Source organism: Eutrema salsugineum, unplaced genomic scaffold (assembly GCF_000478725.1).
Source record: "Eutrema salsugineum unplaced genomic scaffold, Eutsalg1_0 scaffold_5, whole genome shotgun sequence".
Classification (NCBI taxonomy): Eukaryota; Viridiplantae; Streptophyta; class Magnoliopsida; order Brassicales; family Brassicaceae; genus Eutrema; species Eutrema salsugineum.
Window position 1 is genome coordinate 8,261,553 of NW_006256612.1, and position 24,135 is coordinate 8,285,687.

General features: G+C 35.9%; 4 protein-coding genes across 8 annotated transcripts; 2 read left to right on the forward strand and 2 right to left on the reverse strand.

The window, feature by feature from the left end:
• Window positions 1–1,128: 1,128 nt before the first annotated feature.
• LOC18992842 (DEAD-box ATP-dependent RNA helicase 42) lies at window positions 1,129–5,820 on the reverse strand. 5 transcript variants are annotated; one of them, XR_002898065.1, is made up of 3 exons: window positions 1,951–5,792; window positions 1,456–1,795; window positions 1,129–1,337 (listed from the first exon to the last, which is right to left on the reverse strand). XR_002898065.1 is itself a non-coding variant. In XM_024152975.1 (3 exons), exon 2 carries the CDS (start codon window positions 5,450–5,452, stop codon window positions 1,952–1,954), a length of 3,501 nt encoding a protein of 1,166 aa, XP_024008743.1. In that variant the 5' UTR covers window positions 5,453–5,593; window positions 5,668–5,820; the 3' UTR covers window positions 1,149–1,795; window position 1,951. The 5 variants fall into 5 exon arrangements, 4 of the variants coding, with proteins under 4 accessions (XP_006416348.1, XP_024008743.1, XP_024008744.1 ...); XM_024152975.1 differs by having other exon boundaries at window positions 1,149–1,795; window positions 1,951–5,593; window positions 5,668–5,820; XM_024152976.1 differs by having other exon boundaries at window positions 1,149–1,795; window positions 1,951–5,589; window positions 5,668–5,790.
• A 750-nt stretch (window positions 5,821–6,570) lies between these two features.
• On the forward strand, window positions 6,571–10,660 carry LOC18992843 (AT-rich interactive domain-containing protein 6). The gene is made up of 14 exons (XM_006416287.2): window positions 6,571–6,756; window positions 7,077–7,427; window positions 7,539–7,672; window positions 7,769–7,808; window positions 8,215–8,267; window positions 8,357–8,402; window positions 8,637–8,729; window positions 9,057–9,182; window positions 9,268–9,310; window positions 9,390–9,453; window positions 9,656–9,722; window positions 9,849–9,899; window positions 10,211–10,303; window positions 10,414–10,660. Exons 2-14 carry the CDS (start codon window positions 7,086–7,088, stop codon window positions 10,507–10,509), a joined length of 1,248 nt encoding a protein of 415 aa, XP_006416350.1. The 5' UTR covers window positions 6,571–6,756; window positions 7,077–7,085; the 3' UTR covers window positions 10,510–10,660.
• Window positions 10,661–13,664: 3,004 nt separating this feature from the next.
• On the reverse strand, window positions 13,665–15,168 carry LOC18992844 (AT-hook motif nuclear-localized protein 27). Its single transcript, XM_006416288.2, has one exon. It carries the CDS (start codon window positions 14,742–14,744, stop codon window positions 13,779–13,781), a length of 966 nt encoding a protein of 321 aa, XP_006416351.1. The 5' UTR covers window positions 14,745–15,168; the 3' UTR covers window positions 13,665–13,778.
• Window positions 15,169–21,647: 6,479 nt separating this feature from the next.
• On the forward strand, window positions 21,648–23,207 carry LOC18992845. Its single transcript, XM_006416289.2, has 6 exons — window positions 21,648–21,838; window positions 22,006–22,111; window positions 22,185–22,323; window positions 22,424–22,555; window positions 22,637–22,727; window positions 22,836–23,207. The coding sequence occupies exons 2-6, from the start codon at window positions 22,023–22,025 to the stop codon at window positions 22,979–22,981; spliced, it is 597 nt and encodes a 198-aa protein (XP_006416352.1). The 5' UTR covers window positions 21,648–21,838; window positions 22,006–22,022; the 3' UTR covers window positions 22,982–23,207.
• The last annotated feature ends 928 nt before the right edge of the window (window positions 23,208–24,135 follow it).

Consider the following 24,135-nt stretch of genomic DNA (forward strand, 5'->3'; position numbering starts at 1 on the left):
GATATTTTATGGGTACAGGGAGTGCACTTGAACGTCTTCCTTGCGTTACATTGACATGGTCTTGTTTGTGTAGCTGTATTGGAATGAGAGAGTAAAAACAACATCTCAACACCTAGACTTAGTGATCATTCATCATTATTACCTATAAGTGAGTAAGATGGTTTTCTAACATAGTTTTAGGAAGTTACGTTCTATATGTGAGTTGGTGATTTTGTGTAATCAAAATTCTTTTTCAATTTTTTCTTTAATCTAGAGCAATAATAATAATTTGTGTTGAATTAAGAAATAATGAAAAATATTTTGGAAATTGTAATTTTATTTATAAATTTTTTAAAGAGGTGTTAAGTGGCCCAATAGGAAAAGAATTTAAGATCAACCATTTGGTATCACATTAAGATAATGAAATCATTTTATTTGATTACATGTAACGTATGGTTTCAACTCAACCTTTATTTGGATGTTAAGGGTCGAGCAATTATTTGATTTTAACATGATCGTAATTAAGCCTAGTCAATGTACAAATCAAATGCTAGTAAGTGAGTATGATGGTTTTCTAACATAGTTTAAGGAAGTTACGTTCAATATACGAGTTAGTGATCTTTCTTTTTCAAATTTTCCTTTAATCTAGAGCAATAATAATTTGTGTTGAATTTTGTAAGAATGATAAATATTTAGAAAATTTTAATTTTATTTTTAAATTTTTTAAAAAAGTGTCAAATGAACTAATAGGGAGAGAGTGAAACCTTTTTTTTTCTTTTGTCACCCTTATTTTATATATATGATTTACATTCAATCATTAAATAACAATGAATTGTGGATAAATTTAAACTTTATTAGAAACTATAACTAAATTATACCCCATATTGTTATGTATATGTGACTAAATCAAATATTTTTTTAAATCCAGTTATATAATATTATCAAATAATTATAAAAATAAATTGAATTAATGCATTATTGAGAGAAAATATGTTTTAAATGATTTTAGAATTTCATTTTTTTGTTTGAAATAAGTATTTTCTAATTAAATTTAGTTAAAGATGATTTTTCTGTATGGATAAATAAGTTGTTCTCTTTTAGGAAGAAGTTATATATATATCATAATCGACAAAAAAAATTATATAACATAAAAATTGTTTCTTATTTATCTTATCTATTTGAAAGTCAACAAAAATCATTTAAGGAGGTGCAATGCAAAAACTTAAACATGAATATTAAAAATGTAAAGGGTCTCCGCCTCTGTAAATCACCCTTCAATTCACCATTCGCAAGCCCCATATGAACTCGTTTAAGACACGATCATCTCTCCAAGAGCTTTATGTTTCAAAGATTTTTCCCTGCGGAAAAGGTGCCGAATGCTGTAAAAGGGAAGTTGATACATGAAACTAAAAAGTCTAGTGCTATACGATTTACGAGCAAAGCCAAGCAAATAAATGCATCAAACTTAGATATTACCGATCTTTTTACAGCCACCACGCGGTAATGCGCATTAGCAAATCCATCGATGCCATTGTATAAACATAACACACACAAAAAAAGCAAGGAACAAAATTAAAAGAGGAGAAAGTTGCTGGATGAGAAACAAAAGGCATTATTCAACACAGACCATCTCACTAATAGCACTTTACTATTTGTTGACCAGAAAGAAGTAAGAACTGTCACATCACGTTCAAGTCTATAAAAAAGATTCAGTAAAGCAGAGATTGTATTCCACAATATCAATCAATAATACTTGTTTAAAAAAAAAACGCAGAGTGGTTTTGAATCCTTTAGTCACACAGCTCATCATGCTTTCCTGTTAAAAGACAGAAACTAAGATCCATAAGTTTGAACTTTGAGATTAGAAGATTTATGTAAGAAACAAAATAGTCTGCAAGCAAGGGTAAAGCAAAGCATTTAGCTTAAATTTACCACCAAAGCTTGAAAATTCGATAAGAATTCTCAACTTACATTATAGGACAGAGTATCTGCTTGATTGTGCTCCTCCGGGAAGTGACAGAGCCTGAGTTGTAATGTCTTCAAGAACACGCTTGAGTTCGACTTTCGCCTGCTTAACAGATTTCTCGGTAGGCCCTTCAATGAACAGGTAGAGCTTACGTTCCCCAGGTCCCGGGATACGTCCTGGTGGATAAAACTGACCTCTAGTGGTAATGGCGGCTCCAGTCCAATCTGATATTGGACCCAAAGTTTCTTTGTGGGTCACCTTCCAACGAGCGTTTTGTGGGAAATCATTAATTTCCAGTTCTGCTTCATAGTGCTCAGGCATTGCATCAGCTTGAATCTTTGCCAGGTTATGCTGCAGGTTAATGGCAGCAACCATGGCTGCAGCACGGCCTGGCCCATCAGGAACGCCAGGAACAGTAACCGGAAGGACACCTGGCACAACGGCAAGCCCGCCACCATTTGGCAGCAATTGGTTAGCAGTCACAGGAGCACTCACTGGAGCATTAGCTTTAGCAGCAGCAGCAATGGCGGCTATCTGAGCAACAGCAAGAGTAGCCTGCTGTGAAATATCACCACCACCTGCCTTTCTTACCACATCATTCTCATCTTCTGAGTCAGACTTGTCTTCCTCAAACCCATACTCCTTCGCCTGTGCTTTCTTCGCTGCTTTCCTAACTTCTTCCTCCTCTTCATTGAATTTAAAGCCACTACCTCCGTAGCCAGTTCCATGAGCTTGCTCAATACCCTGTTTCACTTTTGCCATGAAACCATCAGCAATTGCTTTCAGATCATCGGGGACTGGCTGCTCAGAAAGTTCCAGTGCCTTGACTAAATCTGGTGCATATTTTGCATCATCTTCAGAGATAAATGTCACAGCACAGCCTTTCCGCCCTGCCCTTCCTGTCCTGCCAACGCGATGCACATAGTCTTCATAGTGGTTAGGAGCATCATAGTTTACAACCAACTCGAGATCTTTCACATCTAGACCCCTCGCTGCAATACTTGTGGCAATCAACAAACTGCAGACATTGCTCTTAAAATCAGATATAGTTGATTCACGATCGGTCTGATCCTTACCCCCGTGAAGAGATAGGCAAGGGTAACTCCTTTTAATCATATCCTTAAACAAGCTATCACATTTTTCCTGTGACTGAACAAAAATCAGAATTTTTCCTTTCTCATACCATTCCCCAAGAAGTTCCAGAAGTCTAAAGAACCTCTCACCCTCCGGTCTGACTTCAACTAACTGAGCTATATCCTTATTTACAACACTCCTTCCACCAACCTGTATTTCAATAGGCTTGTTCAAGACTTTACGTGCCAAAGTTTCAACTTGACGCGGGAAAGTGGCAGAAAAGAGCACAGTCTGTCGATCAGGTCGAATATTTTGGATAATTCGAGTAATTTGAGGCTCAAAACCCATGTCAAACATACGATCAGCTTCATCCATTACCAAAAATGTGACCCTCCGCAGATTGGTGATTTTTCCACTGCTTGTGCAAAGAATATCAATCATCCTCCCAGGAGTGCACACAACAATCTCAGTCCCTCTCTTTAGCTCACTAATTTGCTGCGCAACTCCTGATCCTCCATACACAGGAACACATCTTATACCCAATGCCTTTGAAAACTTTTTGATATCGCTGTGAATCTGCTGAACAAGCTCCCTAGTAGGCGCCATCACAAGCCCAATCGGCCCCTCACCAGCTTCAACGGGAGGCTGGTCTTTGATATGCCTCAACATTGGCAGAACAAAACCTAGCGTTTTACCTGAGCCGGTTTTAGCAACTCCAATACAATCTCGACCGCTCATGATGATTGGAAGTGCTTGTGTCTGGATAGGCATTGGCTTTTCATACTTGAGCTTATTCATGGTATCCAAAATTTTGCTAGTAAGTCCAGTCTGGTGCCAAGATCTTATGGGTCTTGGTACATCCTTCCCGTGAACTTTCAGCTCCAATTCCTTTCTGTAAGCGGTAACTTCTTCGTCTGTCATCCTCGAAATATCCTTCACTTCAATATAAAAGTTCTTCCGGAAAGATTCATACTCTATTTTTGAGTGGTCAACAAGAGACAATTTTTCTGCCTTCGTCTTCTTCACTCTCTTCATGAACTCCTCATCGTCTTCGTCTAAACTTGGATCATCATCATCCTTTGGTTCTGAATAATCAGAATCCGAGTCCTCACCTTGCATTATCCTACCAAGGGACTTGTTAAACCCTTTCTTTGGCTGGTCACCACGTTCCTTCCCATTCTTCTCAGAATCCAATATACCATCCTTAACTACTGGAGGAGCACTATTGCTAAGCTTCTCAACCTCAGGTAATACCATAGCATTCATAAAAGCATCTAACGGATCAATTTCCTCTTCATCTGCAGCTCCATCACCTCCTTTCTCAGAGACAGTAGTAGACATCGCATTCTCAACGTCTACCATCTTGGCATCTCCACCATTTTCGGGTTTAGTCTCTCCATCAACATCCATCTCTGTTTCTGTTTTTTCTTCCGGATGGCATTCTTCATCATCAGATTCTCCTTCAAGAGTCCAAGCCTTACCGGCCTTGGGCTCTTTATCATCCGCATCACCCTTACTTTCACTTTCAGCTTCCTCTTTTTTCCTCTTCAACTCTTGCCACTCCTGGACTCTTCTTCTCCGTTTTTCCATCTCCTCATCCAACTTCTTCTGCTCATCCTCTAGCTCTTCTTCCCGCGTTTTTTTCTCTTTCTTTTCACCATCCTCCTCGCCAGTCTTTCTCCTTGGACTATCTCCATTTTCATCTACATGCCTGGTAGATCTACCAACGCTCATCTCACGCTCTTTCTCCTTCCGTTCTTCGCCCTCTTTTCTTCTACGCTTCAAATCACGCTTGACATCATCATCACTCTCTCCATTTCCATCCTCTCGTGACCTCCCCCTTTCCCGGTTCCTCCTACCCCTTTCTTTTTCACGTTCTCTCCTATCCCTCTCTCCATCTTCCCTTTCCCGTTCTCGCCTTTCTCTTTCTTTTATTCTCTCCTTCTCCCTCTCCTCTCGCTCCCGTTCTCTCCTCTCCCTTTCTCTTTCTTTCTCCTTTCTCTCCTCCCTCTCTCTATCCCTATCCCTTTTCCGATCTTTGCCCCTATCTCTCTCATGTTCTCGGTGTCCTCTCTCCTTCTCCTTCGCTCTGCGTTTATCCCTCTCGTCGTATTCTTCATCGTCATCCTCAGAACCGCTACTCTTCTTCCTCTCAGACCGTCTCTTCGCCCTCTCTTTATCCCTCCGCCTCCTTTCCTTTTCTTTACGCTTCTCCGTCTCTTCATCATCTTCTCTATCGCAATCATCTTCAGAATCACTGCTCTTAACTCTCTCAGACCGTCTCTTGCGTCTGTCCTTCTCTCGGCGCTTCTCCGAGCTCTTTTCCTTCTTCCGCTCCTTACTCCGATCACGATCTCGCCGATGCTTCTTCGAATCATCTTCCTCCTCCATGTCCAAATCTTCGTTCCTCAACTTAGATTTATCTACCTCCATTCCTAACTTCAGCTCGAACACCCCAATTCCGGATTCAAAAATCCACCACAATTCAATGAAAATCAATCAATGAAATCTTCAGGGATTGCAGAGGATCAAACGAAACGACAATCCACTTACGCGTGAGCGACGGCGAACTGTCTGATTCAGAGCCAATGTACTAGAAAAAATCTCAGATTAATCGAAACAGTACACAAACAACGTTTGAAGCTTACACAAGGTAAATCTTCGGAGGAGAAGACGAAGCTAACAGAAGAATCGAGAGAGCCGGGAACGTCCAAACCCTAACAAATCGTTATTGTCCGAGTGTTTGCTAAAAAATCCGAGATGGCGGTTCTTGATTTTTTTACTTAACAGAAAATTTGCGGCTCCGTTGAAAAAAAAAAGGAAAGGAAAAAATCTGACTTGATTTCGCTCCATAATGAGCCCATCTTTCAGTTGACGGTTTTGGTTATCTGTTCCGACCCGGCCCAATGTCATAACATGGCATAGCGAGATGTCGAAATATTAACTATAGTTGGTAAATTGTTTTACGAAAAATTAGATTAAAGAAACAAATCTATAAAAAATATGTAAACAAATCTCCTAAGATGTAGAAATATTTTGACTATAAAAATATTTCCTCAGTATATGAACTATAGTTGGTAAAATATCTAAATATATTAACTATTAGTCAGCAACCAATGTGGCAATGTATCACCAAACCAATTATTGATATTTTTCAAATCAATTTTAAAACTCTTACAAATAGGGTTCAAAGTAATAAATATTTTTCTGTATTTTATAGATAAAAATGAAATTAAAAAAAAAATCTTACCTTTAATATTTTCGTAAAGGGTTCAATGTTTTATCGCTATTTCTGACCTGTTTTTAACTATTCTGGTATTGCTTACCATTTATTTCTCATTGAAAAACCTTTTTGTGAAATGTTGATTTTGAATAGTTGTCCAGCAACCATAGAAGGAACAAAATCATTGGCTCATTGTTTCCAAAATCTCCAAAAAGTTAACAAACTATAAAATACTATACTAAATAAAACCAAAAATTTGTTTAAACCAAAGTTGGGGAACTCTTGTTAAATGTTAAACTCTTAACTCGCTCAGCGTTTAAAACCCCATCCATCTAATACCTTCCGCCATTGACAAGATTTTTCTCCGCTTCAAATAGTCTCCTTCAGTCTTCTCTTTCTCACTGTATCTTCTTCGGCTTCTTTCAATTTCTCCGCCTGCAAACCCTAGCGCGCCACCGGAATTCCCGCGTTCTACTCCCTTGTTGTCCTCGCCGGCGCCGTCGCTGCAGAACAGGCAAGCATATCTTCTTCTTTTTTTGCTGCTGCTCTCCTTATTTTCTGGAAGCTTCTCGGTTTTCTAGGCTTGTTTTCTGTTTTAGGTTTTGATTAGTCTGAGGCTGTGAATCAGAGCAATAAAGCGAGGGAGTCCGTTCTAATTCTCAATTGCGTTTTCTTCTAAGTAGAGTTAGATAATCTACCATTTCTAGACGGAGAAACACCAAACAGTCGTTTAAATCTTCTTATAGATTTTGGGTTTATCCTAGTTATTCTTTTTTTTTTTTGGTTTTTCTCTTCATTTGCATGACGTTATCTTGCTGTGACTGTTTACTCCAGAACCGGAAAATGGCGGATACCGAAATGCAAGAGCAGTATCTGATTTGTGCTGATGATGGTGTCGTTAAGGAAGAAGAAAAAGATCAAAACCCTAGTGAAGTACCCCTTCTCCTCGGGGATGAGACTCTTACTCTAGACAGTGATGCTCAGTTAACTGACTTTGCCATTCCTAAGGGACCTGGTGCTAATGAAGATGTGGATGCTCAGGCCAATGGTCATGAGAAGAATGGTGATGTTGGAGTCGTTCTTCACTCTGAAAAGAAGACTCTTACTAAGGTGCAGCTTTCGAGTCCTAAGACTGGAGATGAAAATGCCAAAAAGCGGAAGACTTGGTTGCTGAGTGATTCTGAGGTAATCTATTGAATCTGGCTAAAATAAGCCTGTATTTTCAGTAGAAAAGGAGCTTCGTGATAAAGATAATTATGGTGATCTTTCTCTTACAAGTTCACCTTTTCTTTACAGGCACAGGGAACCGATGAAGCGGGGACACCAGAAGAACAAGAGGCGTTTCTAAGAGAATTAGAGACCTTTCACAGAGAGAATTTCCTGGATTACAAACCTCTCAAATTTTATGGGCAGCCTTTAAACACTCTCAAGTGAGTTTTTGGAAAGTATTGTCTTCTATTCTTAAATAAACCCTTGTATCTGGTTAATCAGCGCCTGACTTTTGCATGTTTTACTTTGCAATGTAGGCTATGGCGAGCAGTCATTAAGTTAGGTGGCTATGACGTGGTAAGTATCCACTTTTTTTAGTTTAGTCTTAAACTCCAACATCACCACTTCATGATAACCAAAACCATATCATTTTAGTTCACTCCTATGTTATCACCTACATTTTATTTGTTTGGGTGATGGATAACATATGAACTACATCACGTGGAATATTTAAATTGGTAAGCGAATTGATGAAAAGAATGTCTATAACCATGGGAAAGTCTTTCAGAGAGGAGATTTTTTACTTAACGTGGTTTCATTATGCGGATATATTAAATAGAGTTTGATATGTTGTCGGAAAAGTATTTTGGTTTACTCTTATTAGCTATATTTAAGAATTTATATTCAATGTTTTTCTAATCTTCTGCTGCAATTGAATGTCTATTGGTCTTCAAGATTACTTTTGTTTTTCAATGTGATGTAGGTCACTACCTCTAAGCTATGGCGGCAAGTTGGAGAATCCTTCCATCCTCCGAAGTATGGCTGATGTTGCCCTTATACTCTCCGTTAGTCTTTGCTGATTTTTCATGATTGTTACATATTTGGTCTAACTATCTTTTTTTCAGGACATGCACAACAGTCTCCTACACATTCCGTAATTTCTATGAGAAGGTGAGTTTCGTTGTTGTTGTGCATAAGTGTATTATATATTTATCTTGTCTTCAATTTTTCAATTCCACTTCAGAAATTTCTCCTCGTGCTTCTTTTCTTTGTCGTGCCTACGCAGTCTTATGGCAGACTAATTTGGACTGGTTCTTTTGGCACTTTGATTGACTGATATTTTATTCTTTCTATCTTATCATATAGATATAGGACATTATGATTTGAATCGTTGCTCAATTGCAGGCACTTTTGGAGTTTGAAAAGTATTTAAGGAGAAATGGAGAGCTTGATCTTCCTGGTTCAACACTCATTTTGTCTTCAAACGTCGAGAAACAGGTAATAACTTCCCCCATAAAATGTGGCTTTTGGACTCTGTCGAATTTATTGGAAAGACAGGTAGATATAGAAAGTTCGGATGAAGATATCAGCTAGATCTAGCACCGTGAAAAGAAAAGAAAACTATCTACAATTGGTAACCTCTTAACGTTGCTGTCCTGTACGAATAAAATGTTGTTTAGACTGAGGGAGTGACAGCGAAGAGTTCTTTTCATCATTTGTTTAATGCAGAAAGACAAGATAAATATATAATACGCGACATGGGTATTCCCGTTTTTCCCCTTGTCCATGTCTTTTTTCTTCCCTGATATAAGGACGTTGATGTAGGCAAGTAGCAGCCGTCAAGGCTCAGGATCAGGCAGGGCACGAAGAGATTCTGCAGCTCGTGCTATGCAAGGTTGGCATGCCCAGCGCCTTGTTGGATCTGGAGAAGCTACTGGGAGTCTTGTTAAGGTGTCACTGTTAATCTTACCGCATTTTTTTATTTCACCTGCAGAAATTTTGACTGTAACATGATAATGTTCTCTTTTTGTTTCAGGATAAGAGCTTAACTCCAAAGCATAAGAAGCTCAAAAGCATCGGTAAATTATCTCTCAAGGGTTTGCTGCTATATTTATCAACAAGGATTGCTTAATATTTTGTTTTAAACGGTTATCTCAGGGCTGCAGAAACACAACACACAAACTGGCATTGACCTTGTTGTTTCACATGAAGCAGAAAAACAGTTACGTAAAGCTAATCCTCTCCTGCTTATTTGCAACTCGTAGATAGTTATTTGAATTTTTTGTTTCTTTCTTTTAACCCCTCTTAGCAGTAATGGGATGAAAACAGATCATTCCCAGACCTCACCATGTTAAGGTTTCCTTTTTGTATCTTGTCCCTAAACAATGCAAGATATTAATTGTAATATGATTTTGGCGCCTTAGGTCGGTTGCTGAGGTTGTTGATGATGGACCCGTTGCTGACTGGGTGAAGATAACTGTGAAAGAAACTGTGAGTTACTTCTGCCATTTTTTCCCGTTGTAACTGGTGCACGAGAAAAAGTCTGATCAAACTAGATTGTTTGTTTCCAATCTGAAATCTTACCAAATCTGTTTTTTTCCCTTTTTGAATTCACAGAAGGATTCCTTTGAGATATATGCTTTGGTACCTGGCCTTCTTCGCAAAGAGGTGAGCTCTCCTTTGAAACCCATTTCTGAAAAGCTACTTGGCAAGTCTTTGAATTTTGTATAAATGCATATTACTGTGACAATACACAGCAAGTACAAAGAGATCTATCACCTACCAAAGCAGCTTCATTGACTATCTTTTCTACAATATAGATAGGAAGCAGCGTAGGTTTTTGAAAGCTTTGACCTTCAGTTACATAGAAACTGATTCTAGTCGCAATACACAGTTCTGATGGCGATACGTTATTTCTGGTGAAACCATAACAGAGTTCAAAGTTCTGAACATAATTTGTTTTTATTTTTTTGTCTCAGGTTCGAATTCAATCAGATCCAGCAGGCCGGCTGATTATAACAGGCGAACCTGAGCAGCTTGATAATCCTTGGGGCATTACACCATTCAAAAAGGTAAAGCTTTCTCATATATATCAGAGAGATTGCTATTTAAGCGATACAGAGACATGTTGTATTGTATCTAACCGAGAAACTTTCCTATCATTTTGATATGGTTTCATCAGATTGTTGGCTTCTCAGCAAGAATCGATCCGCTTCGCACATCTGCGGTCATGAGCATGCACGGTCGGGTGTTCATACGAGTTCCGTTTGAGCAGTGACTGATCTCATGAATGAACTCTTCAGTTTGTTTTTAGTTTCTTTTAGGAATCCTTTTTGTATTAGAACCACATTGTTAGGCTGCTGAAGCAGCTTTAACTCTAGAACTATTGGCCTACGGGCCCATTTTCTAATTAAAATTTGCCTTTGAAATTGTGATGGTGCGTTTATTATCAAAATAGTAACAAATACTTATTTGACATTTGCTATCTAAAATTTTCTTCGGGGACATGTGATAAAAAAGAATAAAGTTCAATATTTAAGGTTCAAAATCGTGAAAGTGCAGTCTAATTTTAGGTTTTAGGAAAATATTGCAGGGTATGGATGTATGAGAATGCCTTTCAAAATTGAAAGGATTTTCGACATGAAAATTTGTTTGCCATAATCAATGTTCATTTTACAGATAAAACAACATAATAAATCTCTTGACAAGATTAGAAGATATTGTATACAAAGAAGATTATAATTTCATATATGAATCTAAACTAGAATGTTTATATATATGTTGCGTGTGTGTGTGTCTTTTTATGTCATGCACAAAATTCCCAGAAGATAAATTTAAAATAAAAAAGAAAACCAAGTTGCTTATTCTCAACTTGGTGTAGCTCAATTGTTGCATGTAAGGCAAATGACATGACCACATGGGAATTTGATAATATATACAAACACAGTTACAACGCTTTTTCCCTTACCATGTTCCAAGCCCCAAAAAACCATACGAAATAAGAAAAGTAGATATTGAAATAGATAAGTTCATTCTTGAGATCATTCAAAATAGATATTTTAAACCATACAAAATAGATATTTAATTTATGTATTTTGGGTAAAAAACTTATCTTGGTGAGTGTATACAGTATACATTATCAGTTTATCACTATAGTTAAGTATGTGAAATAAGAACTCTATATTTTGGGATTTATTTGGAATTTTGTTCCATGGGACGTAACCAAAAAGTTTCGGGTTTTAAACTCACAATCGCTTTGATCGGAAACCAAAACTTATTGAATTAGTTTATATCGTCAGTATTTTAAACTCGTAATCTTGAAAACTTTTATCTTTTGGATAGCCATCTATTTACAACAATTGAGATGTCATATTAAAACAAAACTCGTGTGGAGATTTTTTTTTTATATATATAACAACACGTCGAGAATTATTTGGTTGGAGATTATTCTCATGTCACAATAGTTAGAACTAACCCAATCAGTACATATATTCATCAAATCTTAAGTAGCTATGAAAACCCAGTTCACTTTTGGAGTTTATGTTGGTTATCTGAAAGAATATAAGTATATACTCCCTCTGTTTCATAAAAAGTGTCGTTTTAAGATTTTATTTTTGTTTCATAAAGAGTGTCGTTTATATTTTTAATGCAGAATTTTAAACAATAATTTTGACTCTATTGATTTAATGTATTAATTAGAGAAAAAAATTTATTTAATGTATTAATAAAAGGTAAAATAGTATTTTAATAGTTTTTTTAATAAGTGTAAAAAATGTCAGAATAACACTTTTTGTGAAACGGAGGGAGTATGTTTTTTTATCTGTTTATTAGTGTATTGATATCATTTAAAAAAAAAACTCTGCAAAATATATATATTGGTATCATTAAAATAACATTTAAGCTTCCTCTTTTGTTCCTAGTCAATAAATTTGTCCCTAGGGAATTGGAACATTCCTCTTTTTCACATATCTTGGTAATCGAAACCCCATTTTTTGTTATCTTGCAGCAGAGACTAGCTCTTAACTGACACTACAAGTGATTCATTCTAAGTTAATCTTTCCATGTTAATGGTCTCTAATTCATATGTAACCGACGTGAAAATACCATTTAGTTCATGTTTCTAATGTTCGGTAACGGTTGTCTTTAGCCATTACATTGGTCCATGGCTATAATTCCAAAGCAATAATATTCATCATGATCTTATAACCAAAGTCATTATTTATCTGTTTTTTCCTTTTATCGATATATTTGATCGAAAAACCACGAAAGTATTAATGTATAAACCGATACAAAACCTGACTATATTTGAATTGTTGGTTCAGGCACATAGATTCTCCATACCAACCAAAATTAAAGGGTTTTAAATCTGATCACATCCAAACTACGATCACAAAAACTTGAAGCGCATATATGTGACCACAATTTGTTTAAAGCTACTTATCGCTAACCTATCTCTATGGTGTTGCATTTACAAGTCTCTTAGGAAGGATCGAACCGGCCGGTCTCATTAGAGCACTAATGCACATATTTTATGCATGCAAGTAACTCGAGTTATCAAATGAAAAAAAAAACCTCGAGTGTTCGAAGAAATTACACAATTACGTGGCCAGTCCAAACATACATAATGAAGAGTTTGTTGAAAAGCACAGTTTAGAGGGCCATTTAAACGACACCTCCTAAACGCTAAATCACTTTTTTATAGCCATGATCTTTCTCTTCAGTGATAAGACTAATTAGAGATCGCTTGGACAATTGTTTCCTAGGTACTTATAGATAACCAAATTAGACATCCATTGATATCTTAAACGGTATACGCGAGCAAATAGATGCTAAACAGTCAAATGTTAACAACATGATAGTAAAAGTAATTAAATTTTTTTAAAAACTACAAGATATGTAAGTGTTTAGTAAACGACTATCTAAGCGAGAAACGTCTTGATCTATATGTAAGCTAGTGTTTATCCTTAAGATATGATACATTGAATAGTTTATAAGAAGTTGAAATGAATGTGAATAATACTGCAAATAGTTCGGGAGTTATGAGAACTATATGGGGCTTATGCATCAACATAAACATCAAAAACTATATATACAGTACTATGATTGTAGAAAGGTATCGTAGAAAATAGTGCAAGTGTGCAACTCCTGAGATGGACTCCCATATGTATATTTCATTAAGAATATGTCGTGAAGCTCAAAAATTCTTAAAAGAATCGAACTCATTATTAATTAATAGACCTAAATATCTATCAAATCGAGCTAATTATAATAATAACTATAGGGTACAGCACGAAACCCTAGCAATGAATAAAAGAAAGACCTACATGGAGAAGGTTTTTCTAACAGCACGAGAGACAAATATGCATTCCTCTACCATCTAGCATCTATCAACGTTGAGAAGGCAAAAGAACACACGAAAAACTCAAATATGCATATATGTCAACTAAATAATATAAATACCAAAGATCCCAAATGAAAGACGACTCCACAAAATGATTATAAAAAAAAAACACATAAATTTCCGTTGACAAATATGTAAAAATTCAATTAAAAAGGTGGCCTCGAAGGTGTTCCAGCTCCCCAACCAAGCAAATGAGGATCACCGGGAAACCCATAACCACCCACATTACCTCCTAACTGTCCCTGACCGGTCACTCCCGACGGCGGAGATGCTGACGGAGCTTGCTGCATCTGCGGTGGTCCTCCTCCTCCTCTACTGCCACCACCACCGCCTTCTTCCTCCTCATCCTCAATAGGCAATCTCTCGAAAACCGCGTTTGAGAACGAAGCAGCCATTAGTATAACCGGAGCTGATGCTACAAGCGGAGCCACGACGCTTCCTCCAACCACCTGACCTTGCCCTCCGGCTAAAAATATTGACAAACCGCCTGCACCTGGCGGTGCAGGTGGTGGCAAAACAGTTCCCGTTAGCGAAAGAATCTCAAACCTTCCATGTAAAGTCACAACTCCTCCTCCTCCGACTCCTCCAGCCCCAACACCACCACCGCCGTTTCCGGGAGTGACGACTGGCTGACGGAGAGTGACGTTTGAAACGGTGCCGTTTCCTCCTAAAACTGAGACTCCTCTCCCTCTCCTCCTAGCGTAAGTTGAAACGCTCTCAACTATGTCAGCTCCAGGAGATACCTCAAGGACGTGAGATCTAAGCGCGTTGGGGCTATCGCGCGTGACTATGATCGGTGGCTTTGCCTTGTTCTTAGATCCTGGTGGACGTCCACGTGGACGTTTCCCGGGTGCTGAGCTTGATGTAGCCGGGTCTGAATCAGGTCGACCCGACTGATGATGATCCTTGTTTGAGTGGTGATCAGATTCTCTTGAATCATCCGATGGTGGTTGCTGTTGTTGTTGTTGTTGTTGCTGGTGGTGATGTTGATGCTGGTCGATAAGATTGATTCCGCCTTGTGGTTGAAGCTGTTGGTGGTGATGAATCTCCGGTCTGAAGAGGTTATGGAAGTATCTAGAAGCTCCACCGCCTTGCTCGTAGCCGCCTTCCATCGCCGCCGCATCTACTAATTCCCGCTCCCACCACTGCTTATTCGCCAGCTCAAATCAATTTTTATTCTTGATTCTTGATTCTTGATCTTTATCGTTCATGTATTTTGGGGGTGAGGAAGGGCGTGAAGAGAAGAAATAACTCAGATCGAGAAGTCAAGACGCAGGATTTTGAGGAACCAATAGCTCAAGAAATAAGATGTGATCAGTTACACAAGCCGACAAAATTTGAACAGAACTAAAGTAAAGACCAAGCAAAGAGAAAAAAAGGGTAGCTTAAATAAAATGATCTCTCTATACTCTGAGGTGGGGGAAAAGGTAAGAGGAAACCCTAGTTAGGTAGCTTAATTAGGGCAAGAGGACGAAGCAGCATCTTCTTGCATACGAGACGACGTCGTATTTTAGTGTGCTCTGGAAAATGGAGAGAGAAGCTTGAGATTCATGTGCGACTCTGCAATAATTTTTTGGTCCTCTCATTGAACGAGGAAAGTAAAAGCAAAGACATACACCGAGAATTTAGCGGAGAAAGAAACAGTTCCCTTTATTATTATTTTTATCTATCTTAATACTATTATACATATATAATTAATTACTATGAATAGATGTTTTTTTTCAAAAAAAATAGTAATATATATAGTTATGCACACAAGCCGACAACAACATATGTGTGTGTAAGTGGTTATCCTTACATGAGATCCCAAAGAATACTAGGGCTTCGTCGAGGTTTTTCTTTGGCTCCAACCGGATAAAATATAAGAATGAAATATTATTGAGAAGAAGTTTTGTAATTGAAAGTCTGAGATAAATTAGCATGCGATAAAAAAAATAAATAAGTACAAGGGCGATTTGCTTATCGGAAACTATGGACAAAATATTGAAAACGCATTTTTGTTTGCAACACAAAATGTCAAGTGGAAAGTTGGGTACAAAGATGATAAATGAATCCCACGCTCTCTCTAAGGCGCGTGGCAATTACGTTTAAACAAAATATCTAATCAGGTTTATCATGTTACTAATTGTTCTAACTTTTAACTTTCTACGTTTATGTTTTTAATAACATAAGTGTTTGTTCGTAAAATGAACAATCATTTGGTCGTCTTTTATATTTCAGACAAATATTAAAACTGGTAGTCTTGTTAATATTAAAACTGGTAGTCTTGTTAAAATTTTATATTGTTAAGGTTATCTTAATTTCAAAATTTAGTATAAACTTACCTTACTACAAGACATTTGTAAGCTAGTGATTGTCTTAGTGCTGATATTTTGCTCTCATTCATGTGCAAACCGGATTGTTGAATGCGGTATATATAGACAAAACGTATCTATATTATTATTTTATTGTCAATTCATAATTTAAAATGCATAATGGTAAATATAGTATATGTTTTTTTTTTGTTAAACTATAGTATATGGTTAGCAAATACAGTATTCTGAAAAGAACCCACGTTGCTTTAATAAACAGACGGATACGAACAATCTTTACTGAAAAAGAGAGAATTAGTTACTTTTAGGCGTTGCAGAACAATAATTGATTAACCATGCTTTATTGATTAATCAATAATTTCTCTTAAAATATACCCCTTATCTCTCTAAATATATATATATCGATGTGTGTGTGTTTGCAATTACTAAATAATCTTGTTGAACCTGAGCTAATTAGATATCAAAGAATCACGGTCTTACTAAAGTTTCCCACTTGTTACATTTGATATTTATTTATATCCACTTTTATTGACATGGGAGAGGGCATAAGCCGCATAACTAAGAACAATCAATCTAGATAATGGTCCTTTATTATTATGAGGATCTATATTCCTTTAAGTCTCATAAAACATAGTGGAGCTTTTTTAATGATAAGTTTGGAGAAAGTTAATGATCCATTAATGTGAGATAGTAATTAATAATCATCACAATGTCATGATAGTTGATAATTGATATACTTTTATTACCTTACGTCCTGACTGCTTACGTCGAATTTGGTGTAGTACTAATTTGATAAACATTTTCCCTAATAGGGATGTATTGGTAAAGTAATATTGAATTTGGTCTAATACTGATTAAATTGATATGTTAGTTATCATGTATTGTTTAATCCATCAGTTGCTCTATCGAGATAGTGTCACTTTTTAACTTTTAAGTATATTAAAAAGTTTGGTGAATACACTATTCGACAACTATATTGATTTAATAGATTATTCGAACATAAAAACCAAATAACTACTATTTTTCTTAAAAAAAAAAATTTAATTCAATTGTGTAGGTATGAATCTTCCAAAACAATGAAAATCATGTTTCGAGTGATGTTTTGATAGAAATTGCTTGTTTCTACCAAAGAAATACATATATTCTAATGTCAAACTTTTTGAAAAAAGTCAACAAAAAATCACTAAATTACAAAAACAAATTATGAAATAATTTTAAGTGTTTCTTTCCACCAATTAAAGAAAAACTACGTACTCTCCCAACAATAGTATTTGAGAAATACTTGAATGAAGTTTTTTTTGTCAACCGAATGAAAGTTCTTATAAAGTGACAAATTTGGAGTTTTGAAATTCTCAAAGAATTCTTTACGATAATTTGATATATTCCCATACAATAACAAAATGAAAATTCTAATTTTAGCATAAAAAAAGAAAGAACGTTCGCGAACTGCAAAAACACTTACCCATTGTATCAACCCATCCAAATAATTGCAAATTTATTGAAGAAGTGACTAAACTGGATCCGACCCATTAATGCTTGACCTCATCGGACCGTGACTGGTTGTCCTAATTTTTAACTGCACTGCACCCATATAGTAACACCTAAAGGCTAAAGCTCCTCAACGTGGACGCATGTGGGCTGAACCATGTGGGGCCCTCTTTGACAACGGATCAGAACCGTCCATCCTCTTGGCATGCGGGACCCACGAACCATCGTTTTCCATCGGCGCAACCTGGCGAGTCAGGGCTCGGTGCAATGTACTTGAACCGGACACGTTAGCTTGAACCACACGTGCACAGACAAAAGTCACGTGCGGTCAAAAGGTCAGAGCATGAAAGTGAAAGGCAAGCAGTGTGACCACGTGGAGGCGGTCGGAAACATCGGTACTTGGTCAATACCTTATCCAATCACACTCCTCTCGAATCTATCTAACTTTATCAATTACTCTTCCTTAACGTTCGTACTCAGGTTCACTTCTGCCGTTTTCTAAAATTTTCGAAAAAAAAATAATTGAAAATTGTTTCTTTTACCCTGTTTATAATACTGGGAGTGGATGACATTTGACAATGTCATATAATGGAATTTGAAAGAAATGAATGTGTGTTTTAAAAACCGTCCAAGTATCATCGAGAAACTTAGAAAAATGTGGAAGGTGTTTACCACCTAATCTGTTCTATAAAAGGAAGAATAAAGAACTGCTTCTACTTAACTCAGCCGATTCAAATGGGATGAAACTTGCTTTAAAAAACAAAAATTATTGACATTATACCCATAACAAGATAGGTACTTTTTAAGCCCTAGAGCTACGTGCCAAATCAAGTATAACATCTAAGACTATAAGCATGAGTCTATGAGACGGTCCCAAGTTTTTTTTTTTTTTTTTGACAAAAATGAGACGGTCCTAAGTTCTTATTCAGTTATATGATCCTACTGACTACTGCAGTGTTTTAAAACGTGTTATGAGTTCACTAATGACGGATGTATTAACGCTTAATCGTGTACTTAAGTGTCTAAACTTGATTTTGACGGTAGAGTTTTTAAGGTTTATTTATTAGCAAACATGGAATCTATCACTATATCAGTGCAAAATATTCCGACATTAACTAATGAAAAACATCACTAACATGATAAGGATGCAGTTTGGACTTTGGATAAATAATTCAAATATAAATTTGTGAGGTTCGGACAACATTAAAAAAATATCTTGCAACTTTAATAATAGTTAACACCCTACTCGATATGACATCATTTCAATTAAATATATGAAAAATGATAAGACGGCCAAAAACTTTGATTATTATTACGGGACACCCATTAATCAGTACGCTTATTTATATTTGACTTGCTTCTTTTTTATATCAATCAAAGGTACCACGCGCCAAATTATATGGTGTCGTGTAAGTCATCCCTATATATTTATCAATACAAAAATTTACATCTAAATTCACATCTCCATGGAACTTCATAAAGAAATTTCTATTTCTGGAATTTTAAAGCAAACAAGTTCGGTCATTTTTAACACAATATGCTATATATTTATTGGAATCTCAGTTCAGAATATTTCTTGTTAGTCTAAAAGTTCCAAATTTTCTGATGCGTGGTATCTTTGGACCAATAAAAAAAAAAAGAACAGAGACTATTGTGAGTCTCGCACTTAGAATAGACCATGCTTTCTCTACCAAAAAAATCTATATAGTTCAACCCATTATTTAAAAACAAATATTAGAAAAAATTATCTATAGTACTAGAATTGAATTCAGTAGTTTATATTTTAAAGATATTATTTAAATTTATTGACAATTGATTGTTGTGGATGTATAAAATTCTTACGTTCTTAAAACAAAAAGACCAACCAACAAGTCTAATCCAGCTCTTTATATCAAATTATCAAATATCAATCAAATCATACTTTATTTGGTTTGTCGCACGGAATCTAACATGCCCCGCTTCTTTGCAAGTAGAAATGATAAAAAAAATAGAAATGATGGCTTTTACAATATTATTTAGCGGAAAAAAAACTTAAAAAACCCTCAATTATTTAATATTTGCCAGTTTCTTACCTGAACTTTTTGTGTTGCCAAAAATCTACATGAACTAATTGTTTGGATCAAAAAACTATCTAAAATATTTTATAGTTCCAGTTTTCATCCCACGATTTCACGGCCGTTAACGGTCAAACGGAATTAGTAAACTCCGTTATTTTCCAAAACAAGAAAATACTAAAAAAAACCTTCAACTATTTAATCTTTGTCAAAAAAATACCTAAACTTTTAATGTTGCCAAAAACCCACACAACCTAATTTTTCAGTGTCAAAAAAATCTGAAATATTATACGGTTTCAACTTTTACCCCACTACTTCACATCCATTAATGGTTCTCTCCAGATTCATTCGCTGATGGTTATTTATTTGATATTGGTTTGTTTCTCATCATATACAACATTTATTTCGAAAGGCGATTTGAATATAAGTTCCTAACTAATCGACTCTTTCGAAGAATGATTTCAGTGGCTCATAATAGATTAATAAATATAAATTAGTAGGTAATCACCGGAGATAAAGTGTGATAGATATTTTTAATCATTTATGAAGATCATCTTAGTGGAGATTAAATCAGCCCAAAAATAAAATGAAGCACTCATCTACAGAATCTTTAGTCATAAATATATCTGAATTTCAAAAAAATATATCGTAATTTATTTCGAATTCTATTGGTGATAACTTTGTTTTTAGTTGTTGTAAACTCTTTGATATTTTGGTTTTTTAGTGTCATTTAACTCCAAAAACAAAAATAAAAATTAGCTAATGTGGGTTTTTGGCAACAATAAAAGTTCAGGTATTTTTTTGGCAAAGATTAAATAGTTGAGGGATTTTTCAGCTTTTTTTGTTTTAGAAAATAACGGAGTTTACTAATTCCGTTTGACCGTTAACGGCCGTGAAATCGTGGGGTGAAAACTAGAACTATAAAAGATTTTAGGTAGTTTTTTGATCCAAAAAATTAGTTCATGTAAGTTTCTGGCAACGCAAAAAGTTCAAGTAGGAAACTGACAAATATTAAATAGTTAAGGGTTTTTTAAGTTTTTTTCCCATTATTTAGCTATAAAATGAGGGTATAACTATATACATGGGAATAACCACTTGCTAGTTGCTACATACCTCTATATTGACAAATGAAATTGTTAACGATTATTTAACTCATATGACTTTGACTTGACATTTTATTCCATAAAAAACTAATTGGATGAAACTGTATTTTATTGCTCCTATCAATGTGGAGAACTTGGTGTTCTCCCCAAGTATACCTACGTTACTATAAAAATAATTCTACGTTACTATAAAAATAATTTCGTGTACACTATTTTTTTTACTAACGTAATGATGGTCACAACTTAAGATGAGCTAGTAAAATCAATTAAATTAGTGGCTTCCACTAGATTTTATAAATAAATTCAAAATCAGTTGTGATCAATCAGAAATTACGGGTCAACTTTTTCTGATAATGCCCAATCCCATTCTCACATTTTTGGCGACTTGTGATCTGCCACCACCCCATCCACCAAATTTTTAATTATAAAGCCGGAATAGAAAACAAAACCAAATGTCTTTTCATAATTGAATGTCTCTTTCATTATAATTCTTCTACTCATTTGAATTTGAGCAAGCCTTATACTTTATACATATATATATATATTTGCGAAGTGAACTACAAATTGTTTTGAAGGAAACATATTGAGCTATAGAAATGATAACATACATACATATATATATATATATATACGCTTTTTGTGTGATTCTTCAAGATTTACGATTTAAAAAAACAAAATTTTGTTTGGCTTATAGTGAACTTTAAAGGTGATTTATATGTCAAAGGAAAAAAGAAAAGAAAAAAAGAATTAACTATTTAGTATGGAGGAAGCAACATGGGCAAATTGCCAAATTGGTTTAATAACGGCCCCACATGTCTACCTGACCGTTTTGGACTTTCTGAGTTAGTGTCGAAGGCTTTGGGCCCAAAAGAAAGGACCCACACAAGACAGGACAATTTTTTTTTGAAATCGTCCACGTAGACATTACGACGTGGAGATCTAACCACGTGTAAGGACTCAGACCGGATGTTCGTCACACTGACGTGGACGGTCAGGATCAGTTGTTACTTCGTTTTGTCCACGCTTTTATATGGTAACTAAAAGTGGGCCTTAGTTTTGTCCAAATAAGCAATTAGCCCAATAATTACGTAGGCCCAATTTCGAAGCAATCTTACGTAAGCATTTCCATCTCTCGATCGCCGACGACGATTTTTTTGGTTGGTCGTCTTCGGGATCAACCGCCGAAGTCGCCGGGATCGTATCAAGGAGCACCTAGAATCTGTCACCTCCTGCGATAATCTTATTCCGGGTAAGTCGATTCGATTTCGCGCGTGTTCCATTTTCTGATTTGATGTAATCCTATTTTTCTGTTCCTTTGGGGAGAACACAAGTTGCAGAGATTGCTTCAGAAGACGAAGCTGTTACTTTTACTGTTTAATCAATTGATTCTTCGTTCTGGATTACTTCTTGTTATAGGAGGCATCGCTCTTAGGATGCTTGAGTCACGCGATAGAGAATGCTATTTGCTCTCCTGTGTCATCGTCTTCATATTTGCTGTGCCTTGTTACAGCCACGAGAGCCTGTTAGTGTTCCCAAAATCTTCAATTATTTATTGGTATAATAGAGAATGATGTTATCAAGTGATTTTTACTTAGGTTTGATGGAAAAACTTTATATGCTGGGAAGGAACTATTTAAGGAGACACTGCCATTGCAATCTGGATCTCGAGTTTACAAATTAGAGGGGCTTAAATCCAATTCTTGGTATGAAGTCAAGATATCGTACCCAGCTTCTGTATGTCTAAAATTGTTCTCTTTGTTCTTGCTTTTGGAAACTTTTGCTTCCAAGTTTTTTTTGTGCTTGTTGAAAATCTGATCTTTTGTTTCGATAACAGATTCCGGCTCTATTCTCGCTGCAATTGCTGAGGAACGGTGAAATGGGTTTGAAGCTAAACCAGATGAGGAGATTACTAAACACTGAGAAATTGATCTTCAAATCCGAAAGTCTTGAAGAAGTTAATAACAAGGTAGGTATTTGCAATCAGTTTCTACAACATAAGAAATAAGCTTCCTTGAGTCCTTTTTCTAAAAAAAAAACCTGATTTTAGGACGGATTGTATGTTATGGTGACGGTGGAACCTGAAGGAATTGTGGCGATACCAAATTTCAAAGAGAGGTCGTTTATCATTTACAACATAGGCAAGCTTTTTCTTACTTAGTATCTCATCAGTCTTCTTCGTTTCACAGCATAAAACTTGTTAGTGAGTAAAGTGCTTCCTTTAAAGTCTGAAACTCTCATGGTAACAGTTTGTGAAGAACAGCTCTTAGGGATCGCTTACTCATGCTGGTCAGTGGTGGTTTTAGTAGTATTGTGTCTCGTGGTCGCGCTGATTCTTCCTCGGTACTTTCTACCTTCTTATCTTCTAATGAAAGATGAAGATCGTGACCGTTAAAGGTCCCCTGCCAAGTTGATATCATGAGGAAGCATATGGTGAATACCCAGATGTTTTTTTTTCTTCTCTCTCTCTCACATCTCTGTTTTGTTACTCTGCTAGCTTCTTGATGTTTGTTCATCTAATTCGGTTTTGGATTCAGTTGTAGTAGAAAAGATTGGATATGAGTTAGGTATATTGGATACTGTATTTATGTTTCCTGGAAAATTTGACATTTTGGATAGTTAGGCCCTGTTTTCTGTATCTGGATGCTACATCTGGTTGCAAAATGTCCAAATGTTGTTCTTTTTTTCACAAAAAAATTTACGTTCAGATGCAGCATCTGGATCGATGCAAAGTAATTAACATTTCAAAAATCTGGATATTTTAGATGCTGAGAAATAGAGAGTTTACACTGCATCTAGTTTATGTTAAAAACATTAATGATTTTACTAAAATAAAAATCTTGATTTCTACAAACATCACAAATTTCGATTTCTACAAACATTACAAAATTTCGATTTTCCACTAAGACGAAAAATTTTGACTTTTTGCCAAAAAACGAAAAAAATTTGATTTCCCGCCAAAACGTTAATTCTCGGTTTCTCGCCAAAAACGCAAAATCTTGATTTTCCGCCAAAAACGAAAAACTTTCGATTTCCTGTTGAAACACAAAATCTCGATTTCCTGTCCAAAAACACAAAATCTCGATTTCCAGCCAAAAACGAAAAATTTAGGTTTCTCGCCAAAAACGCAAAACTTTGATTTTCCGCCAAAATAATAACTCTAGATTTCTCGCCAAAAACGCAAAATCTTGATTTCTTGCCAAAAAAAAAAATCTCGGTTTCCCGTCAAAAACGAAAAATCCCTGCTTCTCGCCAAAAACGCAAAATCTTGATTTCTCGCCAAAAACGGAAAAATCTCGGTTTCTCGCAAAAACGCAAAATCTCGATTTAAAATCTCGATTTAAAATCTCGATTTTCCACCAAAACAAAAAACTCTTGGTTTCCCGCCAAAAACGCAAAATCTCGATTTCCCGCCAAAAACACAAAATTTTGATTTTCCACCAAAAACAAAAAATCTAGGTTTCTCGCCAAAAACGCAGAATCTCGATTTCCCGCTAAAAACGAAAATTATCGGTTTTTCACCAAAAACGCAAAATTTCGATTTCTCGA

What these genes read in the sequence shown, in the direction of transcription:
- LOC18992844 (XM_006416288.2), bottom strand. Translation starts at nt 14,744, where the DNA reads ATGGAAGGCGGCTACGAGCAAGGCGGTGGAGCTTCTAGATACTTCCAT.
- LOC18992845 (XM_006416289.2), top strand. Translation starts at nt 22,023, where the DNA reads ATGCTTGAGTCACGCGATAGAGAATGCTATTTGCTCTCCTGTGTCATC. An exon ending in TGTTACAGCCACGAGAGCCT is followed by an intron (nt 22,112 to 22,184) that starts GTTAGTGTTCCC and finishes ATTTTTACTTAG; the next exon opens with GTTTGATGGAAAAACTTTAT. An exon ending in AGATATCGTACCCAGCTTCT is followed by an intron (nt 22,324 to 22,423) that starts GTATGTCTAAAA and finishes TTTCGATAACAG; the next exon opens with ATTCCGGCTCTATTCTCGCT.
- LOC18992843 (XM_006416287.2), top strand. Translation starts at nt 7,086, where the DNA reads ATGGCGGATACCGAAATGCAAGAGCAGTATCTGATTTGTGCTGATGAT. An exon ending in CAGCCTTTAAACACTCTCAA is followed by an intron (nt 7,673 to 7,768) that starts GTGAGTTTTTGG and finishes TTTGCAATGTAG; the next exon opens with GCTATGGCGAGCAGTCATTA. An exon ending in TCCGTAATTTCTATGAGAAG is followed by an intron (nt 8,403 to 8,636) that starts GTGAGTTTCGTT and finishes GCTCAATTGCAG; the next exon opens with GCACTTTTGGAGTTTGAAAA.
- LOC18992842 (XM_006416285.2), bottom strand. Translation starts at nt 5,452, where the DNA reads ATGGAGGTAGATAAATCTAAGTTGAGGAACGAAGATTTGGACATGGAG.